The 24,497-nt window shown below is 42.0% G+C and overlaps 2 protein-coding genes across 3 annotated transcripts; one reads left to right on the top strand and one right to left on the bottom strand.

Moving 5' to 3' along the window:
* Nucleotides 1–11,997: 11,997 nt before the first annotated feature.
* Nucleotides 11,998–16,485, top strand: LOC732724 (dual-specificity protein-like phosphatase 1). Its single transcript, NM_001358425.1, has 6 exons — nucleotides 11,998–12,447; nucleotides 12,787–12,909; nucleotides 13,725–13,818; nucleotides 15,001–15,083; nucleotides 15,177–15,266; nucleotides 15,883–16,485. Exons 1-6 carry the CDS (start codon nucleotides 12,193–12,195, stop codon nucleotides 16,279–16,281), a joined length of 1,044 nt encoding a protein of 347 aa, NP_001345354.1. The 5' UTR covers nucleotides 11,998–12,192; the 3' UTR covers nucleotides 16,282–16,485.
* Nucleotides 16,486–18,110: 1,625 nt separating this feature from the next.
* LOC100282383 (nucleic acid binding protein) lies at nucleotides 18,111–21,661 on the bottom strand. 2 transcript variants are annotated; one of them, NM_001155294.2, is made up of 6 exons: nucleotides 21,210–21,628; nucleotides 20,150–20,405; nucleotides 19,469–19,623; nucleotides 19,116–19,376; nucleotides 18,702–18,896; nucleotides 18,111–18,596 (listed from the first exon to the last, which is right to left on the bottom strand). In NM_001155294.2, the coding sequence occupies exons 1-6, from the start codon at nucleotides 21,465–21,467 to the stop codon at nucleotides 18,396–18,398; spliced, it is 1,326 nt and encodes a 441-aa protein (NP_001148766.2). In that variant the 5' UTR covers nucleotides 21,468–21,628; the 3' UTR covers nucleotides 18,111–18,395. The 2 variants fall into 2 exon arrangements, with proteins under 2 accessions (NP_001148766.2, XP_008658596.1); XM_008660374.4 differs by having other exon boundaries at nucleotides 18,125–18,636; nucleotides 21,210–21,661.
* Between the last annotated feature and the right edge of the window lie 2,836 nt (nucleotides 21,662–24,497).

Here is a 24,497-nt window from a genome sequence, read left to right as displayed (position 1 = left end):
CCATTGCTAAATTAAATGAAGAGGTGGCAAGTCTTAATGCTCAACTTAAGACTTGCAAGGTAGATTTTGATAAATTAAAATTTGCTAGGGATGCCTACACCATTGGTAGACACCCCTCAATTAAGGATGGACTTGGCTTTCGAAAGGAAGCCAAGAACTTAATAAGCCAAAGGGCTCCCATTTCCAACAAGGAGAAAGGGAAGGCCCCTATGGCTAGTAGTGCTCCAAGGAATCATGCTTTCATTTATAATGATAGAAAACTTTCTAGAAATGCTCATTATAATAGGAGTTATGATCATGATGCCTTTAATTCACATGCTATGTTTGCTTCTAGCTCTACTTTTGTGCATGGTAGAAGTAAGCCTAGGAGACATCATGTTGTGCATCATGTGCCTAGGAAAGTATGCAATGAACCTTCTACTATTTACCATGCTTGCAATACTTCTTTTGCAATTTGTTGTAAGAATGAAAAAGTAGTTGCTAGGAAGTTGGGATCCAAATGCAAGGGAGATAAGACTTGTATTTGGGTTCCAAAGGCTATTGTAACTAACCTTGTAGGACCCAACAAGAGTTGGGTACCTAAAACCCAAGTATAAATTGCCTTGCAGGTTTATGCATCCGGGGGCTCAAGCTGGATTATTGACAGCGGATGCACAAACCATATGACGGGAGAAAAGAAGATGTTCACCTCCTACGTCAAGAACAAAGATTCCCAGGATAAAATCATCTTTGGAGATGGGAACCAAGGCAAAGTCAAAGGCTTGGGCAAGATAGCCATCACCAACGAGCACTCCATATCAAATGTGTTTTTAGTAGAGTCGCTCGGTTACAATCTCCTGTCTGTAAGTCAACTGTGTCACATGGGCTACAATTGTTTGTTTACAAATATTGATGTTTCTGTCTTTAGAAGGAGTGATGGTTCATTAGCATTTAAGTGTGTATTAGACGGCAAACTCTACTTAGTTGATTTTTCGAAAGAGGAGGCCGATCTAGATGCATGCTTAATAGCTAAGACTAGCATGGGCTGGCTGTGGCATTGCCGTCTAGCACATGTTGGGATGAAGAACCTTCATAAACTTCTAAAGGGAGAACATGTGTTAGGACTAACCAATGTCTGCTTCAAAAAAGATAGACCTTGTGTAGCTTGTCAGGCAGGGAAATAGGTGGGAAGCACTCATCACAGCAAGAATGTGATGACTACATCAAGACCATTGGAGCTTCTCCACATGGACCTCTTCGGACCCGTCGCCTACCTTAGCATTGGGGGGAGTAAGTATGGTCTTGTTATTGTAGATGACTTTTCCCGCTTCACTTGGGTGTTCTTTTTAAAGGATAAATCAGAAACCCAAGGGACCCTAAAGCGCTTTCTAAGGAGGGCTCAAAATGAATTTGAGCTCAAGGTGAAAAAGATAAGGAGCGACAACGGGTCCGAGTTCAAGAACTTACAAGTTGAGGAGTATCTTGAGGAGGAAGGTGTCAAGCATGAGTTCTCCGCTCCCTACACACCACAGCAAAATAGTGTGGTAGAGAGGAAGAATAGGACGCTTATCGACATGGCGAGGACGATGCTTGGAGAGTTCAAGACGCCCGAGCGGTTTTGGTCGGAAGCTGTGAACACAGCTTGCCACGCCATAAATCGGCTCTATCTGCATCGTCTCCTCAAGAAGACCTCTTACAAACTCCTTACCGGTAACAAACCCAATGTATCTTACTTTCATGTATTTGGGAGCAAATGCTACATTTTGGTGAAGAAAGGTAGACATTTCAAATTTGCTCCCAAAGCTGTAGAAGGGTTTTTACTAGGATATGACTCAAATACAAAGGCGTATAGAGTCTTCAACAAATCATCAGGTTTGGTTGAAGTCTCTAGCGACGTTGTATTTGATGAGACTAATGGCTCTCCAAGAGAGCAAGTTGATCTTGATGATATAGATGAAGATGATGTTCCGACGGTCGCAATACGCACCATGACGATTGGAGATGTGCGACCACAGGAACAACAAGATCAACCTTCTTTCTCAACGATGGTGCATCCCCCAACTCAAGATGATGAACAGGTTCATCAAGAAGAGGCGTGTGATCAAGGGGGAGCACAAGAAGAACAAGTTATGGAGGAAGAAGCACCACTTGCCCCTCCAACTCAAGTCCGAGCGACAATTCAAAGGAATCACCCCGTCGATCAGATTCTGGGTGACATAAGCAAGGGAGTAACTACTCGCTCAAGATTAGCTAATTTTTGTGAGCATTACTCGTTTGTCTCTTCTATTGAGCCTTTCAGGGTAGAAGAGGCCTTGCAAGATCCGGACTGGGTGTTGGCCATGCAGGAAGAGCTCAACAACTTCAAGAGGAATGAAGTTTGGAGTCTGGTGCCACGTCCAAAGCAAAACGTTGTGGGAACCAAGTGGGTGTTCCGCAACAAGCAAGACGAGCACGGGGTGGTGACAAGGAATAAGGCTCGACTTGTGGCAAAAGGTTATGCCCAAGTCGCAGGTTTGGATTTCGAGGAGACTTTGCTCCTGTGGCTAGGCTAGAGTCCATTAAAATATTATTAGCTTATGCTGCTCACCACTCTTTCATGTTGTTTCAAATGGATGTGAAGAGCGCTTTCCTCAACGGGTCAATAAAGGAGGAGGTATATGTGGAACAACCCCCTGGCTTTGAGGATGACAGGTACCCCGACCATGTGTGTAAGCTCTCTAAAGCGCTCTATGGACTTAAGCAAGCCCCAAGAGCATGGTATGAATGCCTTAGAGATTTCTTAATTGCTAATTCTTTCAAGGTTGGGAAAGCCGATCCCACTCTTTTCACTAAGACTTGTAACATTAATCTTTTTGTGTGCCAAATTTATGTCGATGATATAATATTTGGTTCTACTAATCAAAAGTCTTGTGAGGAGTTTAGCAGAGTGATGACTCAAAAGTTTGAGATGTCAATGATGGGCGAGTTGAACTACTTCCTTGGGTTCCAAGTGAAGCAACTCAAGGATGGCACCTTCATCTCCCAAATGAAGTACACTCAAGATCTTCTCAAGCGGTTTGGGATGAAGGACGCCAAGCCCGCGAAGACACCTATGGGAACCGATTGACATGTCGACCTCAACAAAGGAGGTAAGTCCGTTGATCAAAAGGCATACCGGTCTATGATAGGGTCATTACTTTATTTATGTGCTAGTAGACCGGATATTATGCTTAGCGTATGCATGTGTGCTAGATATCAATCCGACCCAAGGGAATGTCACCGTGTGGCTGTTAAGCGGATTCTTAGATATTTAGTTTCTACGCCTTGCTTCGGGATCTGGTATCCAAAGGGGTCAACCTTTGACTTAATTGGATATTCAGACTCCGATTATGTTGGATGCAAGGTTGATAGGAAGAGTACATCAGGGACGTGCCAATTCCTAGGAAGGTCCCTGGTGTCTTGGAGTTCAAAGAAACAAACCTCTGTTGCCCTATCCACCGCTGAGGCCGAATATGTTGCCGCAGGACAGTTGCGCGCAACTACTTTGGATGAGGCAAACCCTCCGGGACTTTGGCTACAATTTGAGCAAAGTCCCACTCCTATGTGACAATGAGAGTGCAATCTGCATGACGGATAATCCTATTGAACACAACCGCACTAAGCACATAGACATCCGACATCACTTTCTGAGAGACCACCAACAAAAGGGAGATATCGAGGTATTCCATATTAGCACCGAGAACCAGCTAGCCGATATCTTTACCAAGCCTTTAGATGAGAAAACCTTTTGCAGGCTGCGTAGTGAGCTAAATGTCTTAGATTCACGTAACTTGGATTGATTTATAGCATACATGTGTTTTATGCCTTTGATCAAGTTACCTTATGCGTTTATGAAATTTGTTGATTATTTATGGTGCTCAAGTTGTGCAAGGGATCCCCAGACCTCAAAATTCCATGTGTGAATGATGCACATATTTAGGGGGAGATGTGCTACAACTTGACCATTTGAGACTAACCTTTGTGTTTAAGTGTACTTGATGTAGTCTCAAAGGTGCATTGAAAGGGAAAGGTGAACTTGGACCATGCAAAGACTTCCACTGCACTCCGGTATTAGTGTACTCACCTCCAAGTTCATTCTTATGCTCTTATTGCCTTTTGCTCTTAATTATTCAATTTTTGGTGAGGCAATGGGGTTAAAGGGCAAAAAATGATCCTGTTTTGGTGCTTGATGCCAAAGGGGGAGAAATTAAGGCCAAAGCAAATGGATTAGCTACCACTTGAGAATTTTGAAAATAGTAGAGTTAGAGTTTTTGGTTTGCCAAAATACACTTATTGCAAAATTTGGTCTCTTGTGGGGAGAATTTATAATTATGGGAAAAAAGGGGAGTTTTGGATCTTGTTCAATTTCACTTTTGGAATATCTCTCTTTATGCCCAAACAAGTGAGTTTGACTTAGAGATAGGAAAATGAATTTGATTTGCAAAAATAAACCAAGTGGTGGCAAAGAATGATCCAAATATGCCAAATTAGAGTCAAAAACAATTTGGTCTTCAATTTGAATCGATGTTGCATGTTTTGCATTGCTTTTTGATGTGTTGGCATAAATCACCAAAAAGGGGGAGATTGAAAGGGAAATGTGCCCTTGGGCCATTTCTATAATGTTTTGGTGATTAAGTGTCCAACACAAAGTGAATGAAATATTATGTGCCAAACAAGCAAAAGATGCAAATCTAACAAGGTACGTTTCTAGACTTAGTACATTGTTTTGAGTACTAACATATGTTGTCTAAGTGCTAGAAACAGAGAAAAGAAAATAACCAAAAGACTTGGCTCGGTGCAGCCAAATCTATGCTCAGTCTGGCACACGGGACTGTCCGGTGGTGCACCAGACAGTGTCCGGTGCGCCAGTCTGGACTCCGGTGAACAGGCCGCTCTCGGGAGAATTTGGCGGCGTACAGCTATAATTCACCGGACTGTCCGGTGAGCCAACGGCCGCCAGCGCAACGGTCGGCCGCGCAATCCGCGGGCGACGCGTGGCCCGCGCCAACGATCGGCAGGGGGCACCGGATAGTGTCCGGTGCGCCAACTGCCACAAATCTGCAACGGTCGTCTGCGCAAGAATAGGAAGGAGATCACGCACCGGACATGAACAGTGGCTGTCCGGTGGCGCACCGGACTGTCCGGTGCGCCACCCGACAGAAGGCAAGGATAGCCTTCCTTGTTGGCCTCCAATGGCTCCTAGCTGCCTTGGGGCTATAAAAGGGACCCTAGGCACATGGAGGAGCTACCCAAGCATTCACTAAGCATTCTAATTCTTCCACACTCCGTCTCCGCGCACTTTGTGCTTCATATTGAGCTCAAGTCTTGGCTTGTGTGCGTATGTGTGCTACGGATTTGTGTGTGTTGCTCACAACCTTACTCTTGTGTTTTATTGTGATCTTTGTTGTAAGGGCGAGAGACTCCAACTTGTGGAGATTCCTCGCAAACGGGAAAAAGAGAAAAGCAAGAAAAGTCGTGGTATTCAAGTTGATCATTGGATCACTTGAAAGGGGTTGAGTGCAACCCTCGTCCATTGGGACGCCACAACGTGGAAGTAGGCAAGTGTTACTTGGTCGAACCATGGGATAAAATCGTGTGTCTCTTCTGATTGTTTTCTCCTTGATTGTCTGTGTTCACAAGAGCTCGTTTCAAGCCATTTAACCGTTCTAACCTTCATAACCAAAGTTTTGTGGCTATTAGTGTTGAATTTTACAGGATCACCTATTCACCCCCCCTCTAGGTACTCTCAATTGGTACTCTTGATGTTGAGGAAAGGTCTAGGACAAAGGACAATGGAAAAGGTGTGGAGACCTCTACTGTTAATGTGGTGCAGAAGAGAATCTTCTGCAAGTTCAACAAGAAGAAAAACCAGAACAAACAAGAGAATATAAATAAACATGTTCAAACAACACAGTTTAAAAAGAAGAAGAAGAAGAACAACAACAACAACAAGGGAAAGGGAGGATGCTTTGTCTGTGGCAATGATCAACATTGGGCTAGAGAGTGCCATGATCGCAAGTTCACCCAGGACAAGAAATCAGCTAATGTTGCAACCACTGAAACTGGAGATGGAACATCTAAGTATGGTAATTCTTTACCATTTGTTCTTTCAGTTTGTAATTCACCAGAGTGGTGGATGGACAGTGGTGCAAATATTCATGTGTGTGCTGATGCCTCTATGTTCTCCTCCTACCAGGTCGGGAGGTCTGGCGCCTTGTTAATGGGAAATGTGTCGCGTGCTCATGTTCTTGGTGTTGGTACGGTCATTCTGAAGTTTACTTCGGGAAAGACGGTGCCATTGAAGAGCGTGCAGCATGTGCCCTCTATCAAGAAGAATCTCGTTAGTGCTTCTATGCTATGTCGAGATGGATACAAAGTTGTTCTTGAGTCAAATAAATGTGTTGTGTCTGAACATGGTACTTTTGTTGGTAAAGGATATGACTGCGGAGGCTTGTTTCGCTTATCACTGCATGATGTGTGTAATAAAATGGTGAATTCTGTTCATTTTTTGATGAGTCAAATTTATGGTATTCACGTTTTTGTCATGCAAGCTTTGGCTGTCTTATGCGGTTAGCAAATCTAAATCTAATTCCTAAATTTAACTTGGTCAAAAAGTCTAAGTGTCATGTGTGTGTTGAATCAAAACAACCCCGCAAGCCTCACAAGGCTGCTGAGGCGAGGAATCTGGCACCTCTAGAACTTGTTCATTCTGATCTGTGCGAGATGAATGGAATCTTGACAAAAGGTGGTAAAAGATACTTTCTCACTTTTATAGATGACTCCACCAGATTTTGTTGTGTATCTCTTAAAAACAAAAGATGAAGTGTTTAATTATTTTAAGACCTACAAAGCTGAAGTTGAGAACCAACTTGAGAGGAAAATAAAACAGTTAAGGTCCGATCGAGGTGGAGAATATTTCTCTAATGTGTTCGATGAGTTCTGCGTGGAACATGTTATTATTCATGAGAGGACACTGCCATTCTCACCATAATCCAATGGGATTGCTGAAAGGAAACTGCACTCTAACAGATTTGGTGAATGCCATGTTGAGTACAGCGGGATTATCCAAGGCATGGTGGGGTGAGGCGATTTTGACAGCGTGTCATGTCCTGAACAGAGTTCCAACAAATAACAAAGAGATCACACCATTTGAGGAATGGGAAAAGAGAAGATTAAATCTCTCATATTTGCGCACTTGGGGTTGCTTGGCTAAAGTGAATGTGTCAATCAATAAAAAGCGTAAACTTGGGCCTAAAACTGTTGATTGTATATTCCTTGGGTACTCTTTTCACAGCACATGGTATAGGTTCTTAATTATAAAAGCTGATGTGCCTGATATGTATGTTGATACTATCATGGAATCAAGAGACGCAACATTTTTTGAGAATAAGTTTCCCATGAAGAATACACCTAGTGATACAAGTCATGAGACTATAATTCCCCACGAGCACGAACTGTCTATTCCTATAGATCATGTTGAGGATCTTCACGTGCACATCCCTGAGGAGGATGACACTATAGTCACTCGAAAGAGCAAGAGACAGAGGGTTGCAAAATCCTTTGGTAATGACTTTATAGTGTACCTTGTGGAAGACACACCAACTACCATTAGTGAGGCATATTCCTCTCCTAATGCTGACTTATGGAAGGAAGCAGTAAGGAGTGAGATGGAATCTATTCTGTCTAATGGAACTTGGGAGGTCGTTGACGGTCCTTATGGTTGTCAACCTATAGGCTGCAAATGGATCTTCAAGAAAAAGCTTAGGCCTGATGGTACAATCGAAAGGTACAAGGAAAGGCTTGTGGCCAAAGGATATACCCAAAAAGAGGGTGAAGATTTCTTTGATACCTACTCACCAGTGGCTCGATTGACTACAATTCGCACATTAATAGTCGTGGTAGCCTCTTATGGTCTTATCATTCATCAGATGGATGTTAAGACAGCTTTCCTAAATGGAGAGTTGGATGAGGAGATCTACATGGATCAGCCAAAAGGGTTCATTGCGGATGGTCAAGAGAACAAGGTGTGCAGGTTGATAAAATCATTGTATGGCCTAAAACAAGCACCTAAGCAATGGCATGAAAAGTTTGATAATACTCTTACAGCTGTTGGTTTTGCTGTAAATGAAGCTGATACGTGTGTGTATTATCGGTATGGTGGGGGTGAGTCTGTTATGCTGTGCCTTTATGTTGATGACATCTTGATCTTTGGATCAAATCTCAATGTGATTGAAGAAGTTAAAAATCTTCTATCGAGCAATTTCGAAATGAAAGATTTGGGAGAAGCTGATGTTATTCTAAACATCAAGCTTGTTAGAGAAGGTGATGGTGGGGTAACTTTGTTACAATCTCATTATGTGGAAAAGGTATTGAGTCGCTTTGGTTTTAGTGACTGTGATCCTGCTCCAACACCTTATGACCCTAGCATGCTATTGAGAAAGAATCGAAGAATAGCAAGGGATCAATTGACATACTCCCAGATCATTGGCTCGCTCATGTACCTTGCAAGTGCAACAAGGTCGGACATCTCATATGCTGTGAGTAAGTTGAGTCGGTTTGTGTCAAAACCAGGAGATGATCACTGGTGTGCTCTTGAGAGAGTGTTGCAGTATTTGAAAGGTACTATGACATACGGTATTTATTATACTGGAAACCCAAAAGTGTTGGAAGGCTATTGTGATGCCAACTGGATTTCTGATGCTGATGAGCTTTATGCCACAAGCGGATATGTGTTTCTGTTTGGAGGTGGCGCTGTTTCCTGGAAGTCTTGCAAGCAGACTATCTTAACGAAGTCTACAATGGAAGCAGAACTCGTAGCATTAGACACTGTTGGGTCTGAGGCCGAGTGGCTTCGTGATTTCCTATTGGATTTACCGGTAGTTGAAAAACCGATATCGGCTATTTCCATGAACTGTGACAACCAAACTGTGATTACAAAGGTTAATAGTTCTAGGAATAACATGAAGTCTACAAGGCATGTTAAGAGGAGATTGAAATCTGTCAGAAAGCTGAAAAACTCTGGAGTTATAATGGTGGATTATGTCCACACATCGAATAATCTGGCAGATCAATTCACTAAGGGTCTGTCACGCAATGTGATAGAAAGTGCATCGAGAGAAATGGGTATGAGACCCATGTGAAATCTACTCTAGTGGTAACCTGCTCTATGTGATCGGAGATCCCGTGAAGTAGAATGGAGAAACAAGCTAGGAGTAGATTGTGAGGAAATATCCCTTCCTTAACCCATTTCTGATGCACATCTTTCCTATCTGTAAGGCAGGATGGTATTTATCTTAATGTATTCCAAGAGTCTTATAAAGGTGAGATGTTGTCCTACAGAACATCTTCTGAGGAATACACCTATATGAGTCAGATTGCTGGTCACAGTCTATGGGACTTGGGTAATCCCTAAATACTCATGAAAGGCACTGAAGTGTGACTTATATACTTCTAAACAGCGGGGATGCCCTTTTGCAGCCTAGTATCAGCAAAGGATTTGAGCGAATCTCACTTCGCACAAAACTGTCAATTCAAGGCTTAGTCCATTGTTCAGTTGTGAATGGGTGAAACTCTTATTCTAGATGGATGTTCAACTTAATAGTCTCGATCGAAACACTGGTATATCAAAGGATTGTGATTATGATACTTCATAATTACAAACCCTAGAGTTTGGTGGGAATTGTTGGATCTTTTATGGGCTTGGCCCATTTATTGAATAAACTCTATGGTGTGTAATGGTGGAGAATACCAATAGTACCATATTGGAAGTCCAAGGGTCGTTGGCTTGACTTATATGGTGGGAATAATTCCACTTGATTTGAGAAGTCAAGAAACGAACAAGGGTGTGCCACACGCGCGTGCGCGCCGCTGCCGTCGCCGGCCGGGCGTGGCGAGGCAGGCAGGCAGGCGGCGCGCGGGCGAGCGGACGTGTGGTTGTGTTAATTTTTAGCACTCATTAACCGTGAGCTTCCTTCCGCGAAAGGTTAAGTAGGGGAGAACCCCTGTCATTTGGTACACGAGAGCAGAACCTTCAGAAACACAGTCCAGTTGCACGTGTGGGTGTTTCCATCTCGTAACTCTGCGCGCACAGAGAAGCGAGAGGGCAGGTGCCTTCAAAGCCCTTGCCGTTTGAGACCTTGCACGGGGATCGACAATTAAGTTTTTGGGGAGCGACTACGTGACTGCCCAAAACATCTTCTTCTTCCTGGCGATATGACAAGAGAAGTTGGACAAGGATCTGGATCCTCAGAGCGCAAGGGAGGGTATGATCAATTTATGTCCTTACTGTTTTGCGTTCTGCAGATTATATATGTTTCATATATTCATCTCTGCTGTTTCATATGTAGCCATGAATTTATCTCATCTGTTCTGTCATATTATAATATGTTATATGTGTTTGTTTTAATTTTACAGTCATGCTGTTTATGTTATTATCTGTTTATTTTCAGTTGTTCCATCATAATGCATGTACCATGTTTATATGTTTATTATATTTATATGATTCATATGCTTTATGTTCTCATGATTCATATTTTTATGGATATATTTGAGATCACGATTTCTATGATTAATTATCTTTTATATGTCATCATCATAATATTAATTTATGGAATTAAAATGATATAAAAAATGCCTATAATTCTAATAATTTACCTACATTTGTACTTTCTGTTATCCTGAACCCGCAGATTTATTTTTAGACCATCCGTTCATTAGACAAAGCTGATGAGAGGAGTGGACAGAGACCTTTCAAATTAGAACATGTCTGAAAAAACTATATTATTTAAATGAGATTTACTTGTATAAAATCTAGAAACCGATGCAACGCACGGGTATTTAACTAGTAATATTTAATGTATATGTATTTATATATGTGTCTAAATTCATTATTTTTTTCCATTTGAACATGGACACAAAAACAAAGACCTAGAATAAATTGTATATTAGGACTGTTGAGCACCAAAATGAGCCGTCGGACGGTTCGCGCCTGTGGGCCGGACGGTCCGCGCGCGCATAACAGATTAGGGTTCCGAGTTTCTTGTTGTGTTTGTTGACGAGATTCACGGAATTAGCTCGGAGAGTTTGTTTGTGACGGGTCCAGCCCCCATCCTCTATAAAAACAGAGGAATACAGCCGATTTGTAATCATTAATCGAACCTACAATTAATACAATTTACGCTTTATCTTAGGAGTAGTTCTAGTCTAGTTTTAGTTTAGTCTTCCAATCACCAAATTCTACGCTTCTCTTCGACTCTACGTCGATTAGAACAGTCTAGGTCGGTCTGTCGAGCCTAGACAACACCTAGGATCTCTCCTCCCCGATGGGGTCCCTCCCGGGAGCAAGATCCAGGCGCCGCCGGCGACTTCCGCCGCCCATGCGCACGCGCGGACTGTCCGGCCGTAAGGCAGGAAACCCTAAGCCCTGCTCCAGGTCATGGATCGTCCGGCACCTGACCACGGATCGTCCGTGCCTGTGCAGCGAGCACCGCCGCCGGTTCTCACGCAGTGATTGACGCCAAAAAAGACACCAACAAGGACATAGGGAGTATAATAATAATACCATTTTGTCAAATATTGAAACAAACTCCATAAAAAGCAATATAATTATTGTTGAAATAATTGACTTAACAAACTCCATATAGTATTTATTTATGACTGCAGGGGTACGTGTGTTTTTTTTGCAAATTAATTTAATTAAATGAAATCCTTCTCCTAGTTCGTGTGGTCTTTTCCTTCGTTGTGAATTTTCTTCAATATTCTCTCCTGTCATCAGTATATGGACCACAAATCAGAACTGGACGAGGCCAGAGGCGACCCCACCTGTCAGTGATCTGGTAGCACGTCGCCTAGTCATTTTGGTGACGTGCGGGTTGCTGCTTGGTTCAGGCAGTTTCTACTTCTTCAGAGTTCGGGGAGGCGAGGCGAGGCGAGGCGTGGAGGGATTGGGAATTTTTTGGGAGGGGAGGAGGCGTGAGCGGGAGGAAAGTGAAGAGAGAGTAGCTTCCGATCTCGATTACCCCGGTCTCCGTATCGGGAATCCAATTCGGTTCCATCCAACGCCTGAGATCGGATTCCAACCCCCATTTCGGACCGATCGCTTTCCGCAGACCGATCGGCTTTGGGGGATTTTTTTTCCCGAGCGATTTTTCTGGAGGCTCAGATCGGGTCGGTCTGAGTTTAGTTGATCGCGGAGCGATGCTAATCGAGGAGCTTCCGGGCGATCCGGGTGGAGGACGAGGTGAGGGCGGGGAGGATGAGCTGCTGCTGCCGCGTCGCGAGGATGGCGACGCCGCGGAGGGCGAGAGTGGAGTGGTGATGCGGGTGGCCGTCGACGCGAAGCGCGCAGCGGTGGGTGTAAGCGCTCGGATGCTTTTCTACCCGACGCTGGTGTACAACGTCGTGAGGAATCGGTTCGAGAAGCACTTCCACTGGTGGGATCAGATCGACGAGGTCAGGGGGTTTTTTTCTCCCTTTTGATCGATGTTGTTGTGATTGATTTGGTGTTCTGGTCGCGTTTTCCGATCTATTATTTGATTTATTTGGGAATTTTGACTGTCCTGTGTGTCATCATCTAGCTTTGTATCTTGAATGTGGTAGCAGTTCTGTTGTTCCGCATTAGTTTTCGTTTTTCTGCTTCGTGGCTTGAGTTTTTCTTAATTAATTTTGGAAGCACATGAATAAAGGTCATGCAACGTTTTACAATGTTTTGCTGACCTATTATGTTCCAATTCGTTTAGAATTTTCTGATGGTTATGCTTTCATCGCCTTCAATCGCTTTTGGTGTATCAGCATGTCCTGCTCGGTGCTGTTCCATTCCCTAGCGACGTTCTCCGGCTAAAGACGCTTGGAGTTTGTGGTGTGGTGACACTTAATGAATCATACGAGAGGCTTGTTCCCACATCCCTGTACGAGGTTAGTATATCATATCACAACTGACCGACCGAGTGCATCTAATTGTATTGTTCTGTTAGATTAGTTTTGCACAGGCACTCGTTTGTGGTATGCTGGTTCTACTCCCTGGGTATGTGATCAGATAGTATGGTGCCACTGTGAACCAAATTCCATGTATAGTGAAAATATAAGCTACAGATACAGAGTTGGGGAGAATTGAATAGGGTATGGTCTCGCTAGTCTAACTTGAGATTGAGAACATTGCAATTCAATTTGCCTAGAACAATGGTGTGGCAATGTATACGAACCATCAGGTGTGGATGTGGCTTTGTTTGTCATGATTACACTCATCAGATCCTTGGTTTGATCAATGCTTGAAGTTTCCATAAGTGATTTTAGTTTAGCCTGATTGAATAGTGAATTGAGGTTATTAGATGAACTGGTCTTGAAGTCTTAAACTACACTGGTCTTTTAGGTGGGCTGATACCATCGTATATGTAGGCTGACATTAGAGTTTCCTAAACTAGTGCAGTGGCTACGACAATAGTACTCATGCAGCAACATTGTAATTTTTTTTGTTAATAATGGGCTGCTGTATTGACCTCCTTTTACCGTTTTTCTGTTGTATTCCTTTACATATGTATAACTGCATTTGATGTGTCTTTAATTGTTGCCCATGTTGGAGCATATAGGATGGTGATAATTTTACTTCTTAAATGTGATGATATGCATATGCATTGAACAATTCATGGTGCTATGTTAGTTATCTCATCAATTTGTCTGTTGCAATCTTTTTGCTGATCCAGCAACTAATTGAAATATATATTTGATTTTAGGCTCATGGAATTGAAAATCTGGTGCTACCAACAAGGGATTACCTTTATGCGCCTTCATTTGTTAACCTTTGTGAAGCTGCTGACTTTATCCACAGTAAGAATCTTCTCAGGATACACATCGAGCTGTTACAGGATATGTAGGTCACAGTTTAGGGCCTGTTTGGTAATGCAGTTTTGAAATATTATATTATAGTTTTGAAATACCGTAGTTTACAATTGTACATGACACAAATACTACAATATTGTCTTACCATAGTAAAACCATGGTATTTCTTAAAACCGAGATGTGTTTGGTTCCATTAGAAAACTAAAGTATTTATAGAGAGAACAAAAGAAAACTGAGCCTGAGTGGAGTTTCCAAAACCAAAAATACCATGGTTTTGGGTAAACCATGGTATTTAAAACTGTGTCTTACCTGTGCCAACCAAACACCTTTTGGCTTCCAATAACACGGTCCACGGTATCATCAAATACCATATTATTGTTTCAAAACTGCAAAAATACCAAGTTTCCAAACAGTGTCATATGACAACTGACTTTGCTTGTTAGTGTGTTTCAAGAATAAAGTAGTCCATTCGTTTCTATTTACCTTTTACAAGTGGGTACAGCTTACCCATCCCCATCCCCATATTCAAACTCCACTCCGCGAACAGTGCAAAACAATGTTTTTAGGTGAACTATGGTTACACTGCTGCAGACGGTCTTATTTGACATTATAGGATTCTGAGAATATGCATCATTAGAACTTCCTGAATTTCCATAGTGTTTTGATGTTATGGTGTGCATAAAAAAGGGGCAATGACCCAGTGCCAAGGGGTCTGGGAAAGGGATAAATCGATTGACTTCTTCCGAATGCTTTCGTACTATTTTTAATTGGCATTAGTGATCTTCTAGTTTTCCTAGTTCTTATTTCTAAAAAACCAACTAGGAATATGCTTCTACGCATTGCATTGTAATTAATTTTACATCAATTTATATCTGAAGCATGCTAATGATGTTTCTTCACGAGGTATGACTAGACAATAAACATGACTCTTCTTGGTACACACTTTGTAGTTTGCTTCAGTTGAGTTTTTGTTCAAGTGTCCTCTCCTTTTTCTTATAAATGCCTGTATATTGTGAAACCTGGCTAGAGTATTTAATGGGGAAAGGACATAATACTATTTCACCACTCTTATTGTGCTTTTCTCTCTTTTTCTCCCTTCTACATTTTCTTTAGCACTTCCGATTCGGTGCATGACTTAATTGTTCTGTTTCAAAAATTTAATACTTGAAGGAAACGCTTCATGTGGGAAATTGACGTATGTGCACTGCAAAGCTGGACGAGGGCGTAGCACTACAGTTGTCATTTGCTATTTGGTATTGCAAACAGTATTTCGTCTTACTGATAAAGTTATGATTGTTTTCATAACATGAGTAAGGACATGACTTTACTTTGACTATGCTCTTTAGGTGCAATATAAAAATATGACTCCTGCTGAAGCTTATGAACATGTCCGCTTGCGTCGGCCTAGGGTATTACTAGCTTCTGCACAGTGGCAAGTAAGTCATCACCAAAATTACATGTTTCTGTATGCAATTATTTCATTACCCCCCTCCCCCCCCCCCCCCCCCCCCCACACACACACAAAGGAAAGGAGAACCTACCAGATGCCATGTACCAGTTATGCTCATTGTTAATTAGTGTTCTTGTCCTCAACGTTTTTAATTAATGTTCTTGTCCTCATTTTTATATTGAAATTGGTACAAAAATTATCTGCCTTGTTGTTTGGTTAATGAATAGTCAAAGTAACAGTATTTGTGATAACTATGCGTTCTTGGCAAATTCCTGAAGGGAATGGAACTACAAAATACTCTGTCTGTGCTTATAAGTTAAGATGGCTGGCTTATGTTTTTGTCTTTTTGTTTGTTCAATGTATGATCTGAAAGCCTCGTTGTTAGATATACAGAAACGTAAACTAATGTTGGCAATCTAGTTTATGTTCAGTTTTAAGGATTATATGCATATTAAAGTGCTATTCACCACTGGTTCACTTGTCTGTGGACCATAAGTGGTGGTGGGGTTGATTCATATTTTGACTGTTTTTTTATGTTGATCTAACAGTTTGCACGATCCCTCCTTATGTGTTATCCCCCCCCCCCCCCCCTCCTCTTTTAGGCTGTGCAAGAGTTCTACCAACTAACAGTGAAGAAAACGGGGAGGTCTACTTGGCTGGACAATCCTTTAATCAAACCACCTTTGTTCCTTGCCACTCGCAAACTTGTTGCCTTTGATGATAGCGCATTTGTGATGGTCTCAGAATCAGACCTCGAAGGGTATAATGCAGATGCACTGGCACTTAATATGGGCAGTAGATTGTGGGAGATAAGCTTGATATACCGTGTCCAGTTTGCGAGCAAGACAGCATTTGCTGGGTTTTCGTATCTGTGGCTTCGATGTCGTGCCTGCAAGGAGGCTCTACCTGAGAATCTGGGGAGAGATAGCTGTTCTCTTGAGGTTGACCAGCTAACAACTGGTCATCCATGTCTACTGCAAGGTGTCGTGGTTAATCCATGACTGCTGAGTCTGTGTTTTTGCCTTGCGCTTGTACATATTAAAGAGCCTCAATGTGAATCTGTAACGTGGGTCTGCAGCAACCAAAGAGTGAAGTTGCTCGGGTTTGTATATATGACATGTAATAAGTTGACTGCTACGTGTACGATGTTCAATGTTAAAACACAACTCTTTCTGATCAAATGTCAGCTCCAGCACTCTTGTCTTGGGGGTAGTGATTATCTTTTTCCTCTTTTGCTCCCTAGACATTTGTTGCCAAACTAACTGTGTGGTTAGAATTAGCGTAATGATATTTGGTAGTCATTTGAGGTTCTCTTCACAAACAAGTTAGTTTATAGGTTTTTGCACTCAACCTACTGGACGAATGTGTTTCTTCTCTGACACTTTGTACGGGCCAGACCCCTATCTTTTCCTCTGTCTACCTAAGACTGTCCAACAAGGACCCGCCAAATTTACAGGACGTCGAGCTCCTTTGCTGGTCCAGCAACGGATGGTAAAGACTCCGGTAAAATACCGGACGCTCCATGTGCATGCTACATGTAGTGTTTTACTGTGTGTCCGTTACACAGTCGACCAGCAGGGGCATAGTGCTGATACGACAAGGATGACTCACATGCAGCTCGTGGGGCCAGGAGCTCGACATTGGAGCATGGGTCAGGCCCACAGTTGTCGGAAAAATATAGAATATGGGATATAGAGGATGGAATTTAGAGAACGTTGCTAGAGATGGTAGAGATATAGATGATGAAATCTTTTAGAGTGTACTGTAAAAGACGAAAAATATTGCTTTAGAAGATGAAATTTAGAGGAGGTTGCTGGAGATAGCCTAACCACTTGTTGATTACTCTCTGTAGTTATACGTAAATGAAAATTATCCTTATATGAAGTTAGATTAGAATATATAGTCGTCCCTTAATTTCCTAACCATTAGTTGATTACTCTGTTGACAATAAAAAAAATCCTTGTATATTATTAAAATATGTACCGGCGAAAGAGTCTCTAGCATAATGGTTAAGGATTTCGAATAACACAGTTTAGGAGTGATTTCGGGCTTGTTAAAAAGATCCTCTCACTATACCTCACCCACCGATCTCGGGGATAGATATCCTGCGCGCCTCTCTGACTTGGCTGAGTGGACAGTTGATTGGTCTGTTAGTGATGGGAGTTTTCTTGGCCGAGACCTTATTTCAGTTCCTTAATACAATATCGAAGTACGGTCTTTCCACTCCGACCAAGTTTTTTATTAGAATATGTGCCGGTCCCCTTGCATACCATTAAAAAACTGAGGCAGTTACTTATTTGACATTAGTAAAGTCATTGATTTATTCTTAAGCTCTCGAAACATAGGTAATGTTTGGTTCACAAAATGTAACGTAAAGGGTAATGGTTTACACTCGATTACTGTCGGTAACAAGTTTGAATAGTCTGTATCAATTTTTAGTACGGTATCTGATTACGGTTAAACTAAAACAAACATGAATTAACGTTATCACTTACCCATTACGTTACAATTATGTGAACCAAACGGTACCATAGTTCTTTCCTATTTGTCACTAAATGTAATTTTTGTTCCTTATATGACCAGTTACCTTATACTGTCAAAACTTATCCTACTCTACAAATTCTCTTTTTCCTAGACCAAAACCCCGCTGAAAATGGCCGACGTACACAGCTATCCTACATGTCATGTATGCTTCAAAATGATGCCGTACAAAAAAATAGTTCAGAACATTGTAGACCAGTAACAATTCTATTCAGGTCTAGTTTTTCAGCGATCCTGCCATCCTGGTCCAGTAAACAAATAAATTTGTTATGGGTGTTGTGATTTAACAGCACGAATATCCTATAAACAGATGCAATCATCGAATTAACAAGCACGATTTCCGATTCCATTGTCAAAGCAAATTGGACTCCGAAGTCTGGGTACTGGGAATTGGGATGCAGTATAATCTACCAGATCCCTGCCCGGAAGCATACAAAGCAGAGAACTTGCTGACTTGTAAAATGATCCCCTGCCCGTAAGCACGCAGAGCAGAAAACTTGCTGACTTGTACAATAATCACCCAGGAATGGATACAAGGTGCCATCAAGCATTCAAGCCTAAGGACGAACTAGTACTAGTACCTGTAACTCGACCCATAGCCACCAAGACCTGAAGATGGGTACCTACTAACATCATCGATGCTAGAATAAGATGGCAGTGATGACGAAGGATAGGTGGAGCTGCCATATTGTGAGTAGCTGGACCTATACAGTGAATCTAATCCTGCTCCCACATAACTGCTTCTGACAGGTTCTCGGTGTGCAGCCAACGAGTCCTGGATAAGCAGATGGTGTTTAAATATAAGCCAACGAGTCCTGGATAAGCAGACGGTGTGCAGCCAACGCTAGGAAACTTGCAAGGAAGAATGACGTGCTTTTACCTGGATGAGCTGCTGTGCAGCTTGTACCTGTGAAGATGTCCCCTTTATTTCAACAGTAATATCATCTGGACTACCCAAACTCTCCTGAATTGTAACAACAGCTCCACTATTAGCTCGTATGTACGCAATATTTGCTCCTTTAACTCCTATAATGTCTTCAGCATAGGTAAGTGGGATTTGCATGGTTTGGGTTATCTGCATATGATAGTTCTTGTCAGCAAGACAGCAATATTTCAAGATAAAAAAAGGGAGAGAGAAGCTCTGCTTCCTAGTAGGAATTATTAAGTAACTTGTAAAAAGGATCAATGTATGAAATGCACAATAACCAGGGAATAAAGAATTTAATTGTGCTTATTCACCGAATGTCCTATGAAAAGAAATGAAGATTCAAACAAAGCCAGAGATAACTCAAACCTGTGTAAGTAGCGGGCCAGCACCATGTATTCCAGGTGGTCGTAGTGTTGACAAGGCTGGATCCCGCCCATAAAGTGATACGCCTGAGCGATGAATGTTATGATCTAACAAAGTTTCTCGTTCAAGATACAAAGTATCCCTCTTCACTGGAAGAATATATTCATCTACCACTGAAGGTGGTTGATTCACTTGTGCAGAACCAATTGAAGGATGTGACATATCACTCCAACCAACATTGTGATCTTGGCTCACTGCAGTATTCTGAGAGAGAGAGAAAAAGTAAAAATGGTAAATCAAAAATGATACGAAGGGTGCACTAGTGAAGTTTACCATAAGTTGAAATGCATTCTTACAGTTTTTTCAAATAATGGAAGTACACTATGGTCAACCAAAAACTTCCGAAGATGGTTAGAAACAGCTTGCAGTGCTTTTAGAACTTTCTCTGTATCGCCCTGTATCTCAACTATCCTTTCATCGTCAGTTACATAAAATGGTCTCTCATGTTCATCTGCAGATATTTATAACCCAAAAAACATTGTTAAGGAGAACTTCAAATATACAACTTTTCTAATGCCATAATAATCTGTGAGATGCTGATTTTATAACTTGTCAGCGGTTTTACCTTCCATTACCAAGAGTTCAATACAACTATTCCAATCATGCAAGATTAAAAGCATGCAGTTGAAATAAGGGTACGGCTACTAACCACATTAACAACATAATAATAATATAAAATCAGTTTTAACCGTGGAAGTTCTCTGACAAGAATGATAACGTGTATTTGTTAAATCCAGTGAAATGTTTAATACTTCGAGAACAATGGCACCCATCTTGCTAAAATGTCGAGACAACGCCGTTTTGTAAGTGTTAAGCTAAAGCTTGCCAGAAATTCAACAGTTACATTCGAAGCAGGGGAAGAAGATAAGATATTAAATCCAACAAGACGATATCACGATCAACAGCACTCCAATTTACAAAATTAACTGTGTATCAAGTACCAACACACAATACATCAGTCCAGAGAAACACCTCACCTACTGATATTACCCGTATTGTAGCACCCGTGCTCTCCTGGATTGCTTTGATAGTGGCACCTTGCTTCCCAATTAGGTTAATTGCCTGAGCTCCAGGAACCAACAATCGGGCAGCACATACACCAGGAGTAGCAGCAGCCTGAGTGCCCTCCGCAGCTCCATCTGTTATCCCAATGACACGCTTAAAAACTCTCATGAGAGCATCCATGGCTGGAGATAGCTCCAAGCCTGGATCTTCTTTTCCAGAAACCAAAACCTGGAATATCCAACATCCATGATTCAGTGAAATTATCCAAAGAGAACATGATACATTGATACTATATTAAGAATATTGCTAAACAAGAATAGCAAAAAAGAGCTATACAATATCGATTTTTAATTTGTTCAAGAGACAAACCAATGAAGATAGTTACCCAGCTTAATTGTGCCAGAAAAAAGACAGCTACCATCCACCATTATAATCCAAATGGCAATATGGTAAATCTATACATGTATCGCACAACATATATAGGCATAAAAACATATTGAAGGCTCACATCAATCATACCCTCCTCTGTACATAACTGTCTCCTTTACTAGCATTAAACATTCTGACATCTGAATACATACAACTTTTTCGATGTTTACAGTCATCACAACAAAATACAGCACATGCTAAATATCACACAGAAACAACATCGATGCAAGTATGCCCAGAATCTCCAACCATAAGAAGCTGTTTTTCACTCCCGTCATAATGTCCTATCTATTTAGGATAATAACCAAATCAGCAAACACTTGCAGTAGCGCAGAGAGTCAATTAGACCACACCACCGCTGAGATATTTGTGAACTCATCATGCACATCCCAACTTTCTTTTTCCCAAGAACACAGTGAGTGTATCTCACATTTATCGCCAGCTCAGACAGTTAAAACATAAATAACAATAACAAAAAATAGCTCCTAATACCAAGCAACCTCAATAATTCATAGTATAAAGCATATTTCGAATTTGCTACCATCCTTTCGCGTCAGAGAAGACATAAACCCATCAACCATCAGTAAAAAAAGCGCTACTCACGATACGCTCGGTGGCGCCGACGGGGCCCTCGAGGATGCGGACTCTGGCCTTGGTCCCCTCGACAAGGCGCTTGATGAGCTCGCCCTTCCGCCCGATTATGCTTCCGACCTTGAGCACTGGCACCACCAGCCGGAACACGCTGTCCCCGGGCCACCCCGGCCACCTCTTCGCGGCCGCCGCGACCTCCTCCATCGCGGCGGCATCGGACTCCTCCCCGACCTCAGCTGCGGTGACGGCGGCGGCGGATGGTTCGGCCATGACGGTGGCGGTACGGTGGAGGGGGCTAGGGTTTGGATCGCGGGGCGTGGGGCTGGGGCTGGGGCTGCGGAGGCGTCGCGAGTCGCGAACCTCTGCAAGTGGAGGGCGCTGGAGGGTGGAGACTGGAGGAGAGGAGCACGAAATCTGCCCCCTGGCCGGGTGGGCTCGCGATTCGGCTTCTCACGGGCTCAACTCGTGCCCGTGGTTAGATGGGCCGGAAGTTTAGTGGCAGAGAAAAAATAAAGTGCTCCTTAGGGATGACAATTTTATCCGTAAATCCAAAACATAATGGATACCCGACCCAATAGGTACGGGTGAAGATTTTGACTCGCGGACGCAACCTGTACCTGACTAAAAGTTTCACGGGTGTAGGTGCGGGTTTCTATTTCAATCCACAGGTGACCCGCACTCGAGCCGAAATTTGGTTTCTTCATTATTTTACGCAATAATGATTAAGATACAATAGTAATTAGCTTGAATAAGTAACTTAGCTAATGATTCATGAAGTGTTTTGTTGTTGCTAAATGTGAGAAGGCTTAAAATTCATAGATGTAACTGAAAGTTGCATAGAGGGGGGTGAATAGGCAAGTTAAAACTTTTTCAACAAAAACTAGAAACGAACTGGGTAAAACCGGTTCAACCGGTGTCAAAACCAGTTCAACTGGTTTGCACGAGCTCAACTAAAGAATGAGATATAAAACTGAATTTATCTCTAAATCCACCCAGTTAACTTTGGAAATGAGATGTTCAAGTTGATCCACAGGGTTCAAAGTAGTAGATCTAAGAAGGGCACTTCTCAAAATCCACACACCAAAAAGATATGAACAAATCTTACACGGAAGGGTGAGAGAACGAAGAACACAAATAAACACAATGAGCAAGAACACAAGAGACACAAGATTTATCCCGAGGTTCGGTCACACCACCAAGGTGCCCTACTTCCTCGTTGAGGCGCCCACAAAGAGCCGGGTCTCTTTCAACCCTAATCCTCCCTTTGCCGACCACAAAGGTCAAGCCCACACACTAATCTTTGCTCAAACGGACGGGTAATACAAACTTTCTTGTGGTCTTCCACAAGATTTGGAGACTCACAAGCGACACCTAGTTGTCTAGGAGCTAGAAGCTCCAAGAGTAATGAATCCACAAAGAACTCGATGTAGTACCAAAGCTCGAATGAAGAAGAGCAAGAGAGATTTGGAGATGAAGCACAAAAACCGCAACTCTCAAACTCACTCAAAGATTTCTCTCCAAAGATTTGAAATGTGAGAGGCAAGATGTGTGTGTGAGAGAGTGGGAGGTGTCTCTCATGTTAGAAATGGAGTCCAAGTCATGCTCTCCTGTGGGGGAGAGAGGTAGGAGTGAGTATATATATAGGTGGGGCTCCAAAACTAGCCGTTTTTGACTTTTCTGCACAAAAATCGGTTGAACCGGTTCCAAAACCGGTTGAACCGGTTTTCAAAAAGCTGCACACAACTTTTTGGCTGACACGGCAGACTGGCAGAAAAAGTGAACAATACAAAAACCGGTTGAACCGGTTTTAAAACCGGTTGAACCAGTTTCCACCAGACTGAAAATCGGCTGAGTGTCCGGCTGAGCTGGTCCAAAAACCGGTTGACTGTTTTTGAATACCAGCTGAACCAGCCTGAAAACCAGCTAAACCAGTATTTTCCAGAGGGCAATTTTGGCCAAGATATACTTAAAAAGGTTGTACTACATACTTTCACTAAGGATTAACAAGGGTAAAATGGAAGTTTTAGATCAAGGATTTTGAGCTTTAGTACCAACACCAACCTTCTTTTTGGATCCCCTTGATAGTACGACGATTCCTATACTCAAGTTAAATAAAATATAATTAAGTAAACTCCTTGAGAAATTGGTGTCTCATGTGTGATTTCTCCATGGCGTTGCTTCATAAGGATCACAAACATCCTTGTCTCACCTTTTGAAGCAAACACAAAGCAAAACCTGTGACTTGTACCATTTCACCATATATGAGTTCAAATCATGTCTTCAAGTCACTTTACTGATGCATCAACATATTATAACTCTTCATAGTTGATTAGTTCATCGACTTAGTGCAAGTACTCTCTTTTTCACCTTAGCCATGGTACCTCGGTCCACAAGCCATCGCTTGGCCTTCACCTTCGCTTAGTTCCTCGAAGCCCTTTCCTTGCTATCTTCACCCTATCAAGCCATTCTTGAGTCACATCATATTGAGCATCCATTGAGAGAATCATTTCTTCAATACTGTGAACTTTGCTTGAATGTCATCTAGATATAAATGCTAAGATCAATCAATCTCTAGTTTGATTATCATAGAAGCATATATGGACTAATAGTAATATGGTCAAGCCAATTCATGATTCCTCATATCTCATTCACTTTGGCTTGACCAATCCTCTTAATCACTTCAACCTCTATCATGATCATATTTATGCATAGTGATTTCTCAGGTCTTGTCCATATATTCAAACCAATATAGGGACCATATTATATCCATTTGCATTGTCTCACTGGTTATATAACCTTGTGTTGAACCTTTGTTCACTGATCATTATACATTATTCAAGTATGTTCATCATACTGATTCCTGTTCAACACTTAGCAAACTTGTTAGACCTTTAAATGTGTTTTTATCCAAATCACCAAAACTCACAAAAGAGATGAATGCACTTTCAGTAACTCAATTATTGCTGACATTTAATTTGCTTATAGCTGAATTATTGTTTAAAAGTTTACACCGAGTAAAAAACCTGCGGGTAACCCGAAACCCAACAGATTTGGGTGTGGGTTTGGAATTGCACATGCGGGTACCATCGTGGGTGGGTTTAGGTATACTTCACGGGTGTGATCGCGGGCGGGTTTTTGCTCCACCTGATCCAAACCCGACCCGTTGCCATCCCTACTCCTCATCTCCTACTGACCTATTGTTCTGGTCTCATTAACCTCCTTTTCAAACTAAAAACTCAAATACTTTAACTACTTCACCTATTGTAACCGTTTTTCCTTCATAGATGATTTTAAAATGGT

Source organism: Zea mays, chromosome 9 (genome assembly GCF_902167145.1).
Source record: "Zea mays cultivar B73 chromosome 9, Zm-B73-REFERENCE-NAM-5.0, whole genome shotgun sequence".
Classification (NCBI taxonomy): domain Eukaryota; kingdom Viridiplantae; phylum Streptophyta; class Magnoliopsida; order Poales; family Poaceae; genus Zea; species Zea mays.
This window is presented reverse-complemented; position numbering and strand designations above follow the sequence as displayed.